The 19,232-nt window shown below is 40.4% G+C and overlaps 2 protein-coding genes across 2 annotated transcripts; both read right to left on the reverse strand.

Annotated features, from left to right (window-relative positions):
- Positions 1 to 648: 648 nt before the first annotated feature.
- Positions 649 to 5,195, reverse strand: LOC149116553 (uncharacterized). The gene is made up of 5 exons (XM_089283708.1): positions 4,840 to 5,195; positions 3,595 to 3,854; positions 2,848 to 2,962; positions 1,628 to 1,944; positions 649 to 828 (listed from the first exon to the last, which is right to left on the reverse strand). Exons 1-5 carry the CDS (start codon positions 4,937 to 4,939, stop codon positions 649 to 651), a joined length of 972 nt encoding a protein of 323 aa, XP_089139834.1. The 5' UTR covers positions 4,940 to 5,195.
- A 943-nt stretch (positions 5,196 to 6,138) lies between these two features.
- LOC149116554 (uncharacterized) lies at positions 6,139 to 9,842 on the reverse strand. Its single transcript, XM_089283702.1, has 4 exons — positions 9,468 to 9,842; positions 8,550 to 8,696; positions 6,906 to 7,222; positions 6,139 to 6,491 (listed from the first exon to the last, which is right to left on the reverse strand). The coding sequence occupies exons 1-4, from the start codon at positions 9,775 to 9,777 to the stop codon at positions 6,318 to 6,320; spliced, it is 948 nt and encodes a 315-aa protein (XP_089139828.1). The 5' UTR covers positions 9,778 to 9,842; the 3' UTR covers positions 6,139 to 6,317.
- Positions 9,843 to 19,232: the final 9,390 nt, after the last annotated feature.

Below are 19,232 nucleotides of genomic sequence, written 5' to 3' on the forward strand. Positions count from 1 at the left end.
GAATACGATAGCGCATTATTTTATCAGGGATCCTGCGGTTTTAAAACAATATTTCTTTCGACCGCGCGAGAGTTCCAGTCATGATTTGGGAAGAGAAATTAGTGTCTATTTTTGTGGGTAGCGTGGTGGCCTGGGTAAGAGCGCTGAACTCCGAATTAGCTCGGATTGGAGGTTGGGGTGGGCTCATTATGTAGTATTTTGGGCAGAGTGACACTTCACTCTCACAGAACCATCTCCACCCAGGTTTATAATTTGGTGTCGGTGAACTTAATGCTCAAGGAAATCTTACGATGGACTAACATGCTATATACAGTTGGGAGGAAAATTACTCCTAGTCGTTTAAAAGCTAGAGTCTAATGGTATGGGACGTCTTGTAGCCCAATGCAGACTGGGCCTATCACTATATTTTTGGTCTTCTTTTGTGTCCAACACTCTCAGAATTATACAATAATACTACAAACTAATTGCCTAAATATATGAATATTGTGCATTTTTCTTTTAACCGGGGGGTGGAGGAGAGGGGGGTCTATTATCCCCGTCATAACCCTCCACAAAATTGCCCGTGATTATTTTAAAGCCATGTAAAATAAAACGGTTTTCATTAACTACATGGAATGTTCTAGTACAACCTTGAAATTGAAATTTGCCTCAGTCTTGTGGACAAATAATATCGCCTTTGAGGTCATCAAAGTTGATGTGACCCCACGAGATGTCGCCAGGGTTTTCGTCAATGAGCCTGACACAAGCATGTTGACCAATCAAGTCCTGCACATCCCAACTCTTACGATACATCGTCTCCTGGCAGTTACCAACCTCGGTCCTGACAACCTGTAAACAATATGGTAATTTCTCGCTCTTCCTCTGTTTGTTTACACAGGCGGTTTGGAGGGTTTTTGTTTGTTTGATTGTTTGTTTGTTTGACGAGCCGCATTAAGGGAGGTGGCCCTGAGAGGAGTAATCTTTGTAAATTTTATGAATGAATAGGTCGTGGTTTGCCCTGTACTTTGTTAGGCAGTGAGCCGGAAAGACATACGACAGGAAAAACTTGTCCAAGAGAGCTGGCACCTCTTAAGTTTGCAAGTTTGCAAGGGGAAAGAGAAAGCTACAAGACTATCATCTTTTCTTTAAATATTCCCTTGAATAAATATTTGACTGACGTTCCACTCTAGCTTCCCATTAGCTCCACCCCGTTCCCCACTGCCTGTGATAATTTGTGGTTTTCTCGCGCGCCTTCGACACTTCGCGCAGAACGAGCCGTTTCATATTACTCCCCTCGAAGACATCAAACTTGTCTATGATCTCCCTGGAAAAACAAAGTTTGCTGTGATAACCCTCCGCAAATGATAAATAACTTCTTGAATTCCATTACTATAACTTATACAGTTCCCACTGGATCAATAGAAAAGGATTTTCCTCTGAAGTCAACTGAAAATTCAAGAATTCAAAAATCAAATCGCCCCCAAAGAATCAAAATTCAAAGATCAAATATGCCCTTAAAGTATTACCAAAATAAAGACAGCTTTGTTAAGCATTCAAGGACACCTTAAACTTGAGTCAAGAGTGTGTGAGGGCTACCACAAATAGCATGACATTAAATCAGCCTGATCATGAAGGATGGATTCTGTACCTGATTATTCACAATTAGCTCTGCACGAACAGAATCCTCAGTGCAGCCTCCACCACCAATGAGGAACGAGATTTTCTTGCCCACGATAGCGAAGCACGGGGGTGTGAGGGTTCCTAAAGCAGCGTCCCCTTGATTTTGGCCCGCTGGGTAATCTGGGGAGGGACGGATCTCAGCACCTCCTATCCACCAGTACCCCTGTTGTTTGGCAGACTCTCTGCCACGCGCTGCAGGATTATCACCAAAGGTGGGCTGTTTATCAAAAGCTGTACCAGTTTTTTCCCAGCCCCCGATACCGTCTTCAAAATCAAAGCTGCAGGCTGTGTAAGAAGGAGAGAAATTTTATTTCAAATTATTCTCAAATTTCACAAAGGTTGAAATCACTAGATTACCAATAATTGACATACGATCTCACGGCCGTTGCTCCAACCTACAGGTGCTAACATTTGTAAATAAAACAGAATTGTCTCGTTAACGGCTGTAAATCAAGGTTCGAATTACCTTTAGCCTCTTTCTCAGAGCCAGTTTTGGTGCCCATTCTATTATATGAAAATGAGGTTGCATTCACATAAAATTTAAACTCATTTTCATATGAATGGTTGTGCACCAGGCCTTGCTTTGATAGAGAGGCTTACGGCAATTCGGAAATTGGCTGTTGTGTTTTCTCTGAAGCGATAATTCAAGACCCTTTTTTTTTCATCATATTAAGATTTACTCTGACGATTTAACTTTAACTTTTGTCAGGCAAAGTTTAAACGCATAAAGAAATTCCTAATCCACAATAGGGGGTTCATGAAACCTTAGGACAAAAGGTTCCGGAAGCGGACAGTTCAACCCTCCCTCCATAAGCCACCCATCTCTCACCCGGCAGTAATTAGCAAAGAAAATTTCCGTGAGGAGAGCTAAAATTGAAGAATAAATGTAGGCAGTTTCTATCTTGCACCATGCAGGCATACTGCCTGAAGATTTGCCTGATGTAATGTGCCCCTTTTTATTCAGAGCATGCCTGTGGAGCTCATACACATATTCACCATGAAGTGCGTGGCTTTCATGTTTTGTTTCTCAATTCAAGAGTGTGGAGAAGCACGTGTGTGTGTGTGTGTGTGGGGGGGGGGGGGGGGGGCGGTGCAGTAGAGATTAGCCTTCTCCTGCTCCCATAGGGAGGGGGAGGATTTACAACCTTCAACCCTTCAATTTTTGACTTAAGAACTTCTTACATTTACCTTTGCTGCAGAGCTCCCCAGTGAATCCTGGGGGACATTTACAACGAAATCCTTTCGCGGTGTATCCTACTTTACAAGTGCCAGCGCTAAAACATGGGTTGCTGCTACAGGGATTCTGTTTAAACGAGAATGAAGCAGATACAAATAGATAAATGTGAATAATATGATTTAAGACTAAGTAGTGCTGGTGATTATCTGGAGAAAGAGGAGGTGATGGCAGGAGAGGAAGAAGAAGGAGAGAAGGAGGAGGAAGAGGAGGAGGAGGAGGGGAAGGAGGAGAAGGAGCGGGAGGAAGAAGAGGATCGAAGAAGGAGGAGGAGGGGAGGAAGAAGAGGAGGAGGAGGAAAAGGGGGATCGAAGGAGGAGGAGGAGGAGAAGGAGGAAGAGGAAGAGGAGGATCGAAGAAGGAGGAGGAGGGGGAGGAGAAGCAGGAGGAGAAGGAGGAGGAGAAGGAGGAGGAGGAAGAGGAAGAAGAGGAGGAGGAGGAAAAGGGGGATCGAAGGAGGAGGAGGGGGAGGAGAAGTAGGAGGAGGAAGAGGAGGAGGAGGAAAAGGGGGATCGAAGGAGGAGGAGGAGGAGGAGGAGGATCCAAGGAGGAGAAGGAGGAGGGGGAGGAGAAGGAGAAGGAGGAGGAGGCGGAGGGGGAGGACGAGGAGGAGGACGAGAAGGACGAGGAAGAGGAGGAGGAGGAGGAGGAGGAGGAGGGGGTGTTACTTTCTTATTCACCCTCATAATCAAACACCTTACCTCAATACCGTAAAAGGTGTAGTCCATCTTGTTCTGTAAGAAAGAGGAAGCTTGGTTTTCAGCCGTATCGTTATTCAACTCGCATTTGTGTCTGCCTCCATCCACAGGTCCAACATTTATGGACACACAGTTAGGCTCATTATAACACTTTACTTGGCAGCTCCCCGGATTGGGAGACTCTACGGTCCTAATCAGGTGGCCGGTAAAAGTTTTGTGTTGTATTGGCTCGTTGAACAAGATTCTGCGACATTTATCAACAACTGTGAAAAGACAAATAAAATTTTGGATCGTTTCTCCTGTTTAACCCGTGAGGGGGAGTGGGTAGGGGGGGGGGGGGGGGGCTTTGGGCGATGCTGATTTAAAACATGCGAACTATATTCGTCGAGCTTTCTGACTTGTCCTAAAATTTACCAGGGATATTTTATTACGTTTGGTTACTTGACTTTCCTACGGAACCATTGTTTTCAAAGGGTGTTTCAACGAAATTTAATGTTCTGGCATGCGTGATTCACCGAAGTGAAAAAACGGTTGACGAAGCTTTACTAGTCAGTCAGTACTTTTGGATATACAGAGTGGGCCACAAAGACATCACCACCTCCCCCCTCTATTTCTGGCTAAATCCTTAAGAAAACCGATAATTACTCACTCATACATGTTGGAAGAACAAAAAGTTGTTAACTTTTGTCGCCGCTTAAGCTTTGAGGCTAATTTCGGTAATGGACGGCGTTTGTGAAGATGAAGCTTTAAGCGTAATTAGCGAAAACAAAAAAACAAACAGCAAAGTATAAGCGAGATACAAGAAAGCAGCTGTGACTAATTAAAGACTGGCGAAAAACAACGCTTTTACTGTGCTTCAGTTTCTTTTCTTTTCTTTTTTTGTTTTTTGAAAAATTTTGTTTAGCACCATCTTGTTCTTCAAGTTTAAATAAATGTTCCGACATGCCTTCTATCTCTATCTAGCGTACAAGTAATTCGGAGCAGACAGTGTGTGTCTTTATAGCTCATATTTGGAAACTTTCTCACCGATCTTGGAATAATTAGCATTTTTAATCCTGCCTGCAGTGCAACTAAACGATGCAATGATTTTCGCAGCTTCTGAAAACTCAGCCCGGATGAGGCAGTATGGAACTTTATTTCAGCACGCGTTGTTCAAACGGATTAGTGATAAAGAAAGTGTTAGAGTGAAATACAACTTCAAACCAAAATAGAGAAGCAAAAAATTAATTGACAAAGTCATACTCTTACCACAACACCCGGCCTGACAAAATGGAAGGATGATTCCAAATGAGATAGCGATGACTGGTAAAAAGTTGCGCTTCAAACTATCTGAAGAAGAATCCAGCATTCTCGTCAACGCGACAAATTTTGATTAAAAATTGTTTTACGGCCACTCTGATATCATCAATTTTAGTTTCACATGAAAATACATAGCAGGTGTTTGCCAAAACGTCAATGGAATCTTGCATGTTGTTAAATACCTTGTTCCAGTTCATTAATAGATATCGCTGTTTTCAATTTTCAGTTTTGGTGCACCGTCATTCCATGATGTAACCTAGACATAACTACAACGGCATGTAGTAATTATGAATACTGAATAAAAATTGTGCTATGCATTTTTAAAAAATCCCACAAAAATATCTTCAGAGAATTAACAGACCAGTTTGTGACGGTAAAAATAACAATTATGATAGATTTGTGAAAAGATTTTGTTCCCAGTGCTTGCCAGTTCTTGATGCCGTGGGATTACGAATTGTTTTAGTCAACAAAGTCCAGGCTACAATCAGGTTGCTTTTTAGAGAGTCATTGTTTTGGCTTACCATATGAATAAAAAAAATCCAGAAATTTTGGTTGGAACGTAAGTGCAATGATTTAGGTAAGAGTAAAGTCGGATAAAACACAGTTAAATGTTCTAAAATCGCCGAGAAACATCACATAGACAACAAATGATGTGAATACATATTTATTATCATTTTATTTCGAGATCAATTTTCGCTGTAAGGCTTCATGCAAATCTACCGTTTTTACGGGTGGTCAAAATTGAGCCTGCGTCCCTTTGGTCAACTCCAACTGTGACAACCTTTCGGAGTGATAGGGTGGGAAGATGAGAGAACCTGGGATCGAGGTTACATCTCCGAGATCTGTGCGGCAAATGTTGCGTTAATGGAAGTCACTCGTGGTTTGCTTTTAACTTCAAGAAAGATAAATTTTGACCAAAAAAAAAAAAAAAAAAAAAAAAAAAATAGCGTGTCCGAGTAAAATAGCAGAACGTTGCATTGGAAACTGATCCCTAACTCTGGTGGACAATTTTGTTTGAATGCTGTTTAAGTATAAAAGCCTCCCAAGGCTAAATAGATTTAAAAGTGATCAAACAATTCCGAAGTTATTGCGCAACGACACCTTGTATTCAAATAAGGAAAGAAAGAAAAGGTAAGAGGTTCGAAAAAAAAACTATGGATATGAGCCCAGCTTTTTATGTGTTATCACTTTTATTGCTGCAAGGTATTTAACAATTGATTTACAGTTATAGTTTTTAGTATTACCTTTATTTCGATTGTGATTATCATTTTTTTTAAAATAGAGTAAAGTGGTTTACCTACGTGTTCACTTTGACTGAAATATGACTTAAAGCTCGCAAGTTAGGACATAATGACTCAGAGAAACGACTCTTATTTCTATCAAATCTTGTAAAAATTGCTCCATTAGTACAACATGACATTAAATCTTTAATCCTTGCCACAAATAATGTCGCCTTTGAGGTCATCAAAGTTAATGTGACCCCACACATCAGAGCTGGCATCAATGAGCCTGACTTGAGCGTGTGTACCAATCAAGTCTTGCACATCCCAGCTCTTACGATACATTGTCTCTGAGCAGTTACCAACCTTGGTCCTGACAACCTTAAAAACAAAACAGAAATATTTTGTTAGATAGAAACAAAAATTAGCGTTCACAACGAGAAACTCAATTCGGTCTTTTTATCAACTGCACTAAACCAGGAGGGTGGAGAGGCAACTGTGGAAATATTTCTTTTTCTAGGTCATTTCTTTGTGTGCAACCTCATCTAAGTTGGTAGAGCAATGCACCGGTATCGCAGAGGCCTTGAGTTTGAATTGCGTTCAAGCCTGCACTTGATTTAATTAAATTAATCTAATTTAATTTTGATGACCGTTCACAATCCTTGAGTACATGCATCCAATTACTTGCGCAGCTACTACACCCTATAATCTCTATTCTACTCATTGAGACCAATAACCTCTCATGAAATCTTGGAAACGTTCGAGAGAGGCTGGAGAGATCGATTTACTTCTCACCGCGTTGTCGACCAGTAGCTCTGCCCGAATGACAGTCACGTCACAGCCTCCACCGATGAGAAACGAGATATTTCTGCCTATAATACGAAAGCGCGGGGATGTAAGAGTTTCTCTGGGTCCGTCTCCTTGAATGGCTCCCGCCTGTGCCTCTTTATAAGGCCTGTTCTCCGCTCCCCCTATCCACCAGTCCCCCTGGTGTTTGGATGGCTGTCCTCTATTGCGGGCAGTAGGGTTGTTACCAAAAGTTGGTTGGTTATTAAACACTGTGCCAGTCCTTTTCCAGCCATCAATCCCATGCTCGAAGTCGAAGTTGCAAGCTGTGCAGATAATTATAGAAAGAAGAGTGAGACTGGTAAACGTTGTTTAGGTCTTGGGACGTTCTCATACAGCCGTCCGGCATGTTTACGACACATGATCCAAGGCTCTAGAGGCAAATGCATGTGAAGTGCCTTTTTATTTCAGAAAGCGTATAAGACCCGAATGGTGGATCCTCCCATGCCCAACCTCGTCTACCCTTGCGTACTACTCTTCGCAGTAGACCGCGACACCCACGAGTAACGTTATTGATGCCGCGAGTTTCTTTCAAACCGATTACGTGGTACATTGAAATGCACCACGTGAGGACATTTTTTCTATGTGACGTCATGAATTTTTCATATTACGTGATGTTCATTCACAACGTGTTTATCTTCAAGAGGAAAACTTATCGTGTCGAATGCGTCTAAAAAACGCGCTCCGAGTTTGCCCTGATCATATTTTATCTTCAGCTGATAAACAGCGACCATGCTGACAGTTCCATGGCAGACAAAAAGCGCGATAAGCTTTCCTCTTGAAGATAAAGACGTTGTGAATGAACATCACGTAATACGAAAAAGTCATGATGGCACACAGAAAAATGTCCTCACGTGGGGCATTTCAATGTACCACGTGATTGGTTTGAAACAAACTGGCAGCATCAAAAACGTTACTCTGAAGGTGGCAAGAAAATTTGTGGGTGGCGCGGTCCACTAGGAAGCGTAGTATGTTGACTCTGGTTCCCTGACGAAGCAAATGAAAACTTGACCTTATACATCCTTTTTACATGCTTGAACCTCGGCGGGATGGGGCGAGGAGAGGGGGGTGTGGGAGGGCTGTTTGTGGCCCTACCCAATATGTCACCAAATGTACCGACTCCTCAGGAATAAGAATTACATTCCATATAAAGCATCCGAGGTTTGTTTACTTAAGTAATACCCACGAGTCAATCATGAAGTTATATTACACGTAAATGACGTAAAGCCTTGTCATCTTGGATCCACCATCTTGGATTTAAAAAGTTTTCAGAAATATCAAAACTGCGCCATGGAATTAAAAATAGAACAATTCTGCAAAGGTTTTCGTACAAAATCTTTCTATCTTCCAAATCCGTACAAGCACAATGCCCTTTGAAAATATGGTTGCCATAACACGTAGAGTCACATGGCAAATGTTCCCTGATAAATGTTAGGAAAAGACACAAAGTTTGACGAATGTAGCTTGAGAGCTTCCCGTCCTCCGCTTCCCCCCTCCCACCCTGCTTCCCCCAAGCTAACTGTGGAAGAGCAAATCACGAATCCTTAATTTCTAAGCTAACACACAACTGACATACAGACTGTTGACAGTAACCTAAGTTCATGTCGCAATGAACCAAAACTGCCGTTCCATTCCCGGTTGGATCAAGCCAATACTTGCTGCTAATGGTGTCTTTGCCTTCGCTTGCCTTTATTTCCTGACACGAATGCGCTGGGAGCTCCGGAATGGATCCCAGAGGAGCTTTAATCAATGAAAAAATAACATATTACAAAACGTGATAAGGATACTACGATCTCTACTATTGTGATAATACTCTCTGTCGAACGAAAGCCTGTACGCTGATAGCTGCGAGCAAAAACTTAATGTTCTAAAAAAAGAACCCCTTTTTTAAGGATAGTTGATGAACGTCAAACCCTCGGGAAAACAAGGCCTACTAAACCTGAGATATCTTTTTCATTATTAGAAAACGAGATGTCATTGAACCGAGGATTGCAACCACAAACGGAAATTTATACCCTTTCTTTTGATGCACTTTTAACCCCCCCTTCTTCCCACGGGGGAGGGGGCACTCAACAAAGCTTTTTAATTTTTACCTCCGCCTTGAGGGCCAGTCCTTTACCATTTTGTGTTCCATTTTGACACAAAAGGCGCCCCTTTCGTATTCCTTTTATTGAAAAAAGGTACACGTACTTACTTAAGAACAGTGCAACTGGCTGGTCGTATGAACGAATCTCCAAAAGAGGAAGTCCAGTCTTATCATTTACTTTTTGCGTCTGTTCGAAATATATGACAGCTTCCCCTACCCTCTCATATACCTCAACTTGTGAAATCCCTTCTCTATTATATACCTGAAGCCCGAAAAAGGTACTCCTTTCGAGACGCTTCACTAAAAGTCGATAATAGGCACTAAAGAAAACAGCATAAGACTTATTGTTGGCATCCGCCTCTGAAAAGCGTCTACTCTTTAAAGCTTCCTTATAGTTTAAAGCTTCGTTATAGTTTTGTACATACCCCGGTTGCTCAAGCGTCGTTTGTAAACACGTGCCGGGTCTGAGCGGAAATGTTCCGGTCTTGCCTCCTTGGTGCGGTTGTTCACTTCACACGAATTTTCCCCTACGACGTAGTTATAGCTTTGACAGGTGAGTTCTCTTTCACAGCTGATATCACACTCGTGAATGGCTCTTACGGAGAACTTTTTAAAGACGAATCCTTGTAGAGCCATCCCATTTATGCTCCGTTCCTGTCTGCATTGCTCCCCAGCAGATACGCAGTCCATAAAGAAGCCGGCGAAGAAGAAGGAACATATAACAGTCCACAGCATTTTCCTGGTCTTTCAATTTGTAAATGCAGGAGAGATTAATCCAAATTGAAAATTTTTAATTTAAGTAGGACATTCACCAAACTCAAGGTATCGTTCAAGTTGCAATATTAATAAAAAAAATGATCTAAATTCAGTCCACAGCTGCAACTTACTACCTAGCAATTACTGTTACCTAGCATGAGTAGATCAATCCAGGTTAATGAGCCGACCATCGACCGGCGAATGGCTAATCACAAAATGAGAGAGAATGGACCACAACACAGAATGTCCCCTGAACAACGCTTCTCCATTTTGGGCAAACAGATAAGAAAAACCAAAAGGGCTGGAGGTTTGAAAATTTTAACTCGTCCGTGCGAACACGACAGGTGGTATTAAATTCTGGTATGTTTTTGGCTTTCACGGGTTGCGTGCGCAAACTAATAGGTCAATTATTGAAAACATTTATTTCTTCTGACTATAGATGTTATTAGCTTGGCGGTTAAGTTTTTGAACCTTTTTGGCTCTGTTCAAAACAAAGCGAGTACAAATACGTAACTTTGACATCTGTTTTGATGGATTAATCAAACTCATTTTAATTTACATATTGGGGGAAATTGCAAAATAACCTTTCTTTGGCTTTTGGCATAAGGGTTCTTAATGATATTGTAATTATAAGATATTTAACTCTTTGAACTGAACGGAGAGTAACTATAGAATGGAAATTTGAAACCTTAGTCTCATCTCCTCTCCTGTTATCACAGTAATAATTTTTTCCACTTGATATTCTACTTGAATTATCCGTGGTGAAGTGTAATTCAAATCAAATGCTTCAGGCGACTAATTCCTAGTTTTATATTAATACGGGCTCATCTTAATTGACTCCAAACAATTAAAGAGGTGGTGAAACTTGGTGAAACATGGTGAAGTTATTAGCTCTTTAGGTCTAATATTCAAGATTGTTTTACAAACACTGTTTAATTTCTGTGTGGATAATTAAAGCGCTAATAAGCTCATACATTCTTACGTAAGGAAGATCGTAGCACTATGTAAACTACCTTCGCTTGGTATTAAGATCGTATTACTAGAGATTAAGAGCAAATGTCAACAAAAACCAAGTAAAATTTGAATTTGGCGGGAGAAGTAGAAAAATCGATTTTTCTCTCTTTTCGTCCACAAATAGCCCTTAGGTAGATATGAAGCGTGATATGGTTTTTTCGAGCTCGAAGCGCTTTAAATTCGAGAAAATCGAGGGAAACGATTTTCGCCTCAACGGTCACCAAAGTGGCCAATCGTAAAGACTTCAAATTGGTAATCTAAACTTAATTTGCATTCGAGTGTAAAAGAGAACTAAAACTTATCAATACTTTTTCTTGAAAGACAAAGTATTCAGCTATCCAAAACAGGTTAGAACTTGACTTGAGCGCCATTTGGGAATAAACACACAATTTTTAAAAAAATCCCTTTCAGTTACTAGGTGGAATTCCTAATTTAGGAATAAAATTCAGAGATATTTTTCGACATGTGCCATAACTCCAAATTCCCTGAAACTTCGCCTTTGGAACACTTTTATGTTGTTGTAAAACATGTATTAAAATCAGTTTGGGTTATTCTTCGAGTGGTTTTTGAGGCCCGGCTGAAAAACTCCGATTTTACCTGAAACATGACGAAAAGTAAACAATGGCTTCAGCGTGTTGGTCTGAGGGCAAGCGAGTACAGGCATTTAAATCCTTAGGGTATGAGTTCTTTGTACTAATAAGCAAATTGTTTGCTTGCACCTGTAATAAAACTGTTCAATCTCAACGCCAGAGTAACTTTATTTAATCCGAATATGTTTCATCGCTTCCAATCCCATACATTGTTTCGAGATGTCGATTTCACACCGAGAAGAAACAAGAAGTCGAAAACGTTTTACTACGCGGCCTTCCAATTATCAATTTAAGATAGCTGGCCGCTGAAGGAGATATTTAAAGCTTAAAGCAGTTACGTTTTCTGTAACTATCAGGTTTGGTTGCAGGACCGGGATTACAGGTTAAATTTGGTAAAGAAATCTTAAGGTTTCATTGTTTATTTTGTTTGCAAGTCACGGTTTCATTCCCGGCCGTGGAATTTCCTATGTCCCACGGCAGAGACCAGAATGGGTTGTTTTACAAAAGTGCGGCGTTTATTTGCGAAGTAAAACATGTTTCCGATAGTCTTTAGTAACCTTGTCAATATATAGTTAGGTTAAAAAGAAGGTCACGCGAATTTCAATTAAAAGTTCGGTCAGAAATATTTCCCGCCAAAGCGAAGTTATTTTTTTGCAATGTTTTCTAGTCACTTTGGTTCGACTTTCTGCTATTGGCAATCCATGACTCACTAAAAGACCCGCTTGTAATGGTTAGCTAGACTGCAGAATAGAATATTTAAGCACGCCAAATCCATTAAGCTAATTTATTTTACCCAGTATTTTCCCAAGAGAATTCTACTTTAGACGTCACGCTGCATGTAAAAACAAAATGTATCCTCAGTTCTCTTGTTCTTTATTCGCTTTGTTTGTTTGTTTGTTTTTGTTTTTGTTTTTTTTTTTTTGCCATCGTGCAAAACATACTGCAACCATATAATGATCGAACCTCTACCCTAAATTAATTTTGAGACTTTTGTTAACACTTCGTTTGCTTTCGGAAGGCGTGACACGTCATATATACAGCGGTTTAAGGTCAGACGACAGAAGTTCGCAAATACGGATCTTTTTTAAAGGTTTCTATCGTTTATCCTTGGTATGTTTTAAAAGTATGAACTGTTGTGTTTTTGGATCAGAAGAATTGCTAAGCAATGCGGGTGGACTCTGGTCAGTTATTGTTCCATTAACGGCGCTTAAACTGATGAACGAGATTCTCGAGGAAAGTCAGAGGTCAGATCCTATTTGGTAGCGATACGAAAAGACAGGTTGGGTGACACCAATTTGCCGCTATCCACCATGGTATCCGTTCCACGAAGAGGTTACGAAGGAGAGAAGAATAGAAATCTGTAAATGCAGCTATGTCAGGATTACTATGGTTGGCCATTCGTTTCAAAATTACGACAGGGTATACGCGGGTTTTTCTGCCGCGTATACTTGTTTACATACGTTACGTTTGGGCTTTAAGCTCATACATACGACCATTTAGACCGCGTATATACGCATTTTTAAAGGGCCACATATTTGCGTAAATCCAAGCGCGAGGATATGCGAAATAAATGCCCAAATATACGCGTCCTACAAGGACCCATATATACGCGTGCTAAAATGCGCGTATATGCGGGTCTCGTAAATTACGTTGTATATGCTAACACGAAATGGGCCTTTTTAAGAGAATGGCTGGTCGTGTATCATAGCAATGAAAATTACTTGAACTAAAAATCGTCAATATGGCGGCAGTGGCGAAATGGCTTGTCTTGCTCTATCTGCTATTTAATGTTTGTTACTGCAGCTCCCCTAGTGAATGATCTTCTAGCAACAGTTATGCGTGTTTTGAATGACTGTTCAAGATTTTATCCCCACGCTAATCGTAACATGGCAGAGAACTTGATCGTTCGTCGTGAAGTTACTGTGGATTCTGTTCACCGTTTAGGACAGAGGTGTCCAAGCGAATGCTGAGAAAATTCTGGCTCTTGAATTGCTGGTGAGACAAATTCAATACTTACTACATAGATGGGAAATGTTTGCAGTTCAGTTTTGATCTTGAGTAATCGCAAACTACACAAAGCATAAGCAGTGGAAGACATTTTTATAGAGAAAAATTTATATTTGGGTTAACTTTTAATCCTGGGTTAGCGTTAACCGGCTTTCGAACAACCCGGCCCTGCTGGTTCGAGAAATAAGACGGACGTGGGTTTTCCAATTCTGGTATCAGTATCATGCTGGGTCATTTGCGAAGTAGAAACATCTATGTTCAGCGTCAGCGTGTAAGGGAAAGTTTTTTTCGAACTGACCCAGCAGGGTCTGATTTGAGGTGGTTCAATACCATCACAAGGCGTCAGGAGACCTAATTCTCTCTGGCACATTGATGGACTACATACACTGCCTTATCAGTTGGAGGTTTATAATACATGGTGGTTTTGACAGGGCTTTAGACTTTAAGTTGTGCAACAAAAAATTCTGCTGCGACTGGGCTCTCGGCTCTGTTCTTAGCTGCTGTGCAAAGTTATGGATTGCCCTCTAGAGTGTGTTCAGACGAAGGGGATGAAGATTTAGAGGTAGGAAGAGCTATGCTATGGCACAGGGGATTTAATAGGGGAAGCAAAATTGCTGGGTTGTCTGTACACAACCAGTGAATCGAACGTCTCTGGAGAGAAGTCTTTATTGAGGTCAGTCAGTTCTACTACACTCTGTTCTACCGGATGGAAGAAAATGGCATCCTGGAATCGAGCAGCGTAATCGATCTGTTCTGTTTGTATTAAATATTTCTTTCCAGAATTAACAACCAGTTAAACCTCCTAGCTGAGGCATGGAATAACCATGCTGCACGCACAACCAATACGGATGAACGCAGTGATTTTACAAGATATATGTAATACTGGAAATACTAGCTGTCAGGAACACATTTGATGATAACACCCAACCAGATGAATTATCTGGTGAAGACCCAAAAGGACTTACACTAAAATCACATTCTGTTTCCTAAAATTCCCCTTGAGGTATTGATATATCATTGGCTGGACGACCCACTCTTCCATTAGAAGCTAATGGGAGTACACTGAGGTGCATAAAACTGCTCTTAATGCAAACATTTCCCATCTAAGTAGTAAATATTACATTTGCCTCACCAGCAATTCTAGAGGCCGTATCCTCTCAGCATTCGCGTTGGTACCTCTGTCCAATGAATCAACTAAAGGATTAGCCTGTGTAGCTTGACGGTTTAGCATATTTCTTAAGCAATTTGAGCGCGAGCGTACAAAGCGACAAAGCCGCGAAAACGAGCAGGACCCCCCCCCCCCCCCCCCCCCCCCAAGCTCCTCGTGGCTGCGCCGCATTTGGCCGCTTTCTTAGCGCGTTCAAATTGCCTAAAACCCGCTACGCAAGCTACGCAGGCCACTAAACGATATACAGAGTAATCCACAGCAACTTCACGACGATTAGCGTTAGGATAAAATCTTGAACAGTCATTCAAAACACGCATAACTGTTTCTAGAAGTTCATTCACTGGAGAGCTGCAGTAACAAACATTAAATAGCAGATAGAGCAAGACAAGCCATTTTACCACTGCTGCCATATTGACGATTCCTAATTTAAGTAATTTTCATTGCTATCATACATGAACAGCCGTTCTCTTAAAAAGGCCCATTTCGTGCTGGCATATACAACATAATTTACGAGACCCGCATATACGCGCATTTTAGCACGCGCATATATGGGTCCTTGTAGGACGCGTATATTTGGGCATTTATTTCGCATATCCCCGCGCTTGAATTTACGCAAATGTGTGGCCCTTTAAAAATGCGTATATACGCGATCTAAACGGTCGTATATATGAGCTTAAAGCCCATACGTAACGTATGTAAACTAGTATACGCGGCAGAAAAACCCGCGTATACCCTGTCGTAATTTTGAAACGAATGGCCAACCATAGATTACCAGCGGAAATCTTTTTTGCGATCAATGTTGTTGTTTTTGTCGGCGCAAGTTAGTATACCTTCCGTTGTACCTTGTAAATGGGCAAGTCCTATATTAGAAGGTTGGAAAATAAGCGCCTGCTCGCATTTACTTTGCAGTCCCGTTTTCCATATTCAACCGAAGTAAAGCAACTCTGTAACTTTAATTTATACATGTACACAGTTAAACAGGTTGAATTGTTTAGAATTGCGGTCCGTGATTGTGAAATCTACACATTATCCGTTTGTCAGTGATCTAATTTCACGTAGAAAGATTGAAATTTTCCTTGTGAGTGAAGGTACTTTTGAATGTATGAAAAAACTCATTTTATCCTTTTTTTTTTACTTTAAAAGAAGCATATCGACCTGCAGAACGAAAATATGACAATGAAAGAAGTTAAACCGCTTTACTTCAGCGGTCTCTTCTGTCTCTAAGCCTCAGGAAAACACCCAAGCAGTCTATTGCTTACTTCTTGCTGATCAGTTTCGTTAAAATCCGGTTATCTCAGCGGCGCGTTAAAAGCCACTCGAAGAATAACCCAAGCTGATTTTGATATATGTTTCACAACAACATAAAAGTGTTAAGTACAAGGAACTAATAATACAAGGACTTTAAACGCCTATACCGCATTGCCCTCAGACCAACACGTAGAAGTCCATTGTCTACTTTTCGTCACGTTTTAGGTAATATCGGGGTTTTCCAGTCGGGCCTCAAAAACCACTCGAAGAATAACCCAAGCTGGTTTTAATACATGTTTCACAACAACACAAAAGTGTTCCAAACGCGAAGTAAAACAACCCATTCTGGTCTCTGCCGTGGGACATAGTGAATTCCACGGCCGGGAATGAAAACGTGACTTGCAAACAAAATAAACAATGAAACCTTAAGATTTCTTTACCAAATTTAACCTGTATTGCCGGCCCTGAAATAACTTTTTGCAACCGAACCTGATGCGTTACAGAAAACGTAACTGTTTTAAGCTGTAATTAAGTAAATGTCTCCTTCAGCGACCAGTTATCTTAAATTGATAATTGGAAGGCCGCGTAGTAAAACATTTTCGACTTCTTGTTTCTCCTTGGTGTGAAATCGTCATCTCGTCACAATGTCTAGGATTCGAAGCCATAAAACATATTCAGATTAAATAAAGTTACTCTGGCGTTGAGATTGAACAGTTTTATTACAGGGGCAAGCAAACAATTTGCTTATTAGTTCAAAGAACTCATACCCTAAGGATTTAAATGCCTGTACTCGCTTGCCCTCAGACCAACACGCAGAAGCCATTGTTTACTTTTCGTCATGTTTTAGGTAAAATCGGAGTTTTTCAGCCGGGCCTCAAAAACCACTCGAAGAATAATCCAAACTGATTTTAATACATGTTTTACAACAACATAAAAGTGTTCCAAAGGCGAAGTTTCAAGGAATCTGGAGTCATGGCACATGTCGAAAAATATCTCTGAATTTTATTCCTAAATTAGGAATTCCACCTAGTAACCGAAAGGGATTTTTTTTTTAAATTGTGTGTTTATTCTCAGATGGCGCTCAAGTCAAGTTCTAACCTGTTTTGGATAGCTGAATACTTTCTCTTTCAAGAAAAAGTGTTGATAAGTTTTAGTTCTCTTTTACACTCGAATGCAAATTAAGTTTAGATTACTAATTTTAAGTCTTTGTGATCAGCCATTTTCGCGACCGTCTACGCGAAAATCGTTTCCCTCGATTTTCTCGAATTTAAAGCACTTCGAGCTCCAAAAAACTATATCACGTTTCATATCTACCTAAGGGCTATTTGTGGACAAAAAGAGAGAAGAATCGATTTTTCGACTTCTGCCGTCCTATGTATGCTAATTAGAAAAATTCACTCTTAAGAGCATAAAAACATAATGGTGCCCAGGCGGTCAACTGCTAAGGACAGACAATGTTTCACTTTCAGTTCCTACTTCACTTGGTTACCACCTCAACAGAATTTTTTGACTATAAACAAAACGAAAAGTTTTTTCGTCTTCGATGCAGGATCTTCCTGGTGTTAGGATCTTCATCGTTCCTTATCAGTAGCTCCTTATACTAACCTTTCTGCTGTCTTACTTTCGGTTTTCTTCGACCACGGTTTTTACGGCTTCGCCAAGAAGAAATTGAAGGCTTCTGTGTAATAAAATATAAAACAAACATTAAGGAATATTAAGCACTATTATAATACAGACGTTTTCTTTTTCCCAAACTCCGCTCTAGATAAAGCTGTTATTTTTAGTAAATGGCAGAATTCCTCTCCAGTACCTCAGCGAAAGATAGCGACAGTCCTAGATACTGTGATAGCCTTGCATTGAATTACTTGCAAGCTATAAGTTCAGCATGTTAAGGGGCATAAACAGCCTGTAAAGGCTTCAATGAGCTATTATGCTGAAACCCAATATTAATATATATATAAATATTTTATTACATACATTGCTAGCTCCGTGACTGGGTAGATGAACAAAATCTTGCGCTGTGATTGGCTACCCAAGCGGGCGTTTTTTTGTTTTGTTTTTATTACAGCTATATTTAAAAACAACATCATTAACGTCTTCTATTTCCATTTTTATAAATATTTCTTGTCAGCAGTAGTTTTTGAAAGAAAAAAAATTGGACAGAAAGTCGAACTTTCTTTCTTCTGGCGCTTTTTATCAACTTTTTGTTAAAAAACGTCAGGTTGTAGACGCTAAAAGGAGAACTTCCAACTCATTTGTGGGGCCGGGTGAAAACGAGTTAGAAGGAAAAGCATTAACTCACGGTTCACATCCGTGGTTCTAAAACATCTGTGTTAAAAGGTCGCTATTATTAGCGTAGATTGATTGACACCTAAATATAATGGTCTTGGTTTCGTTAAAAATTAGGATATTAGCTGCACTGAAGGTACAAAACGAGTGTTATAATACGTTAGGCACGCAGGTTGTAAAGTCAAACCGAATAAGTCTTGGAGACGGCTTCACACTTTAATTTTGTGGCCGTGCCGTGGGAAAAATCGCTTAAGACCAACCACTGTACAATTTGTTCCCTTTTCATCACGTCATTAACATACAAAATAATGGATTTTGCTAGGCAACTACGCACGACAGATGAGAATATATCCAAAATTAACTGTAACTCAGGAGTGTTAAAAATTAGCGCTCGCCTGCTAGCCCACATGAGCGTAAAAAGCGGTGTCGGATGAGTACCAATCAAAGATCACTCGCCCGTTTGGCGAGTACGATTTTCAGTTTTAGGAAATTATTTAAGCTTAAATAATGACAACAGTCCTTTTTATTTTCTATTTTGGCAAGAATATCTCTAAATCATACCTTTTTAATCTTTCGAGAAGCTTAACTAATTTGTCAATAAAATGCAACTTATTGTTTCATAAACGGGGCAAAATGAAATCCGTTTTTATCTTAGTAATAATTAAGATAACGGTTACACGTGTATGTATATAGTGATACGGCTGGTCTCTACTTGAGCCGCCACGTATTTCTTAGTTTTCGCCTGACGTCCTGGCTGCCATGTTGGAGCCCCTAAACAAAGAAACGACGGCCATGTTGGAGCCCACAATTTAACCTCCGGGAATTGAACTCTATTTTTATGTGAATCTTTTCTTTGTTTCCGTGAGAAAACACGACTGTCGATCACGTGAGTGAAAACCAAGAACTACGGCATGGGAATAGAAGATGGCACACGAGAGGGACTACGATGTTTCCTTGGCTAAGCAATGAACCTTATAAAGAAAATTAAAAGAAGAAAAATTAAAGAAAACTAAAATTGTAGTTATCTTTGGGTTGAAAGTCTTTTAGTATAACTTCCACGTGCTGACAAGTTGTTTGACTTCTCCAATGTCTCGATTTTAGGGATATAGGCGAATTAG

This window comes from Orbicella faveolata, unplaced genomic scaffold (assembly GCF_042242905.1).
Source record: "Orbicella faveolata isolate gen_17 unplaced genomic scaffold, um_ofav_v1 contig_12, whole genome shotgun sequence".
NCBI lineage: Eukaryota > Metazoa > Cnidaria > Anthozoa > Scleractinia > Merulinidae > Orbicella > Orbicella faveolata.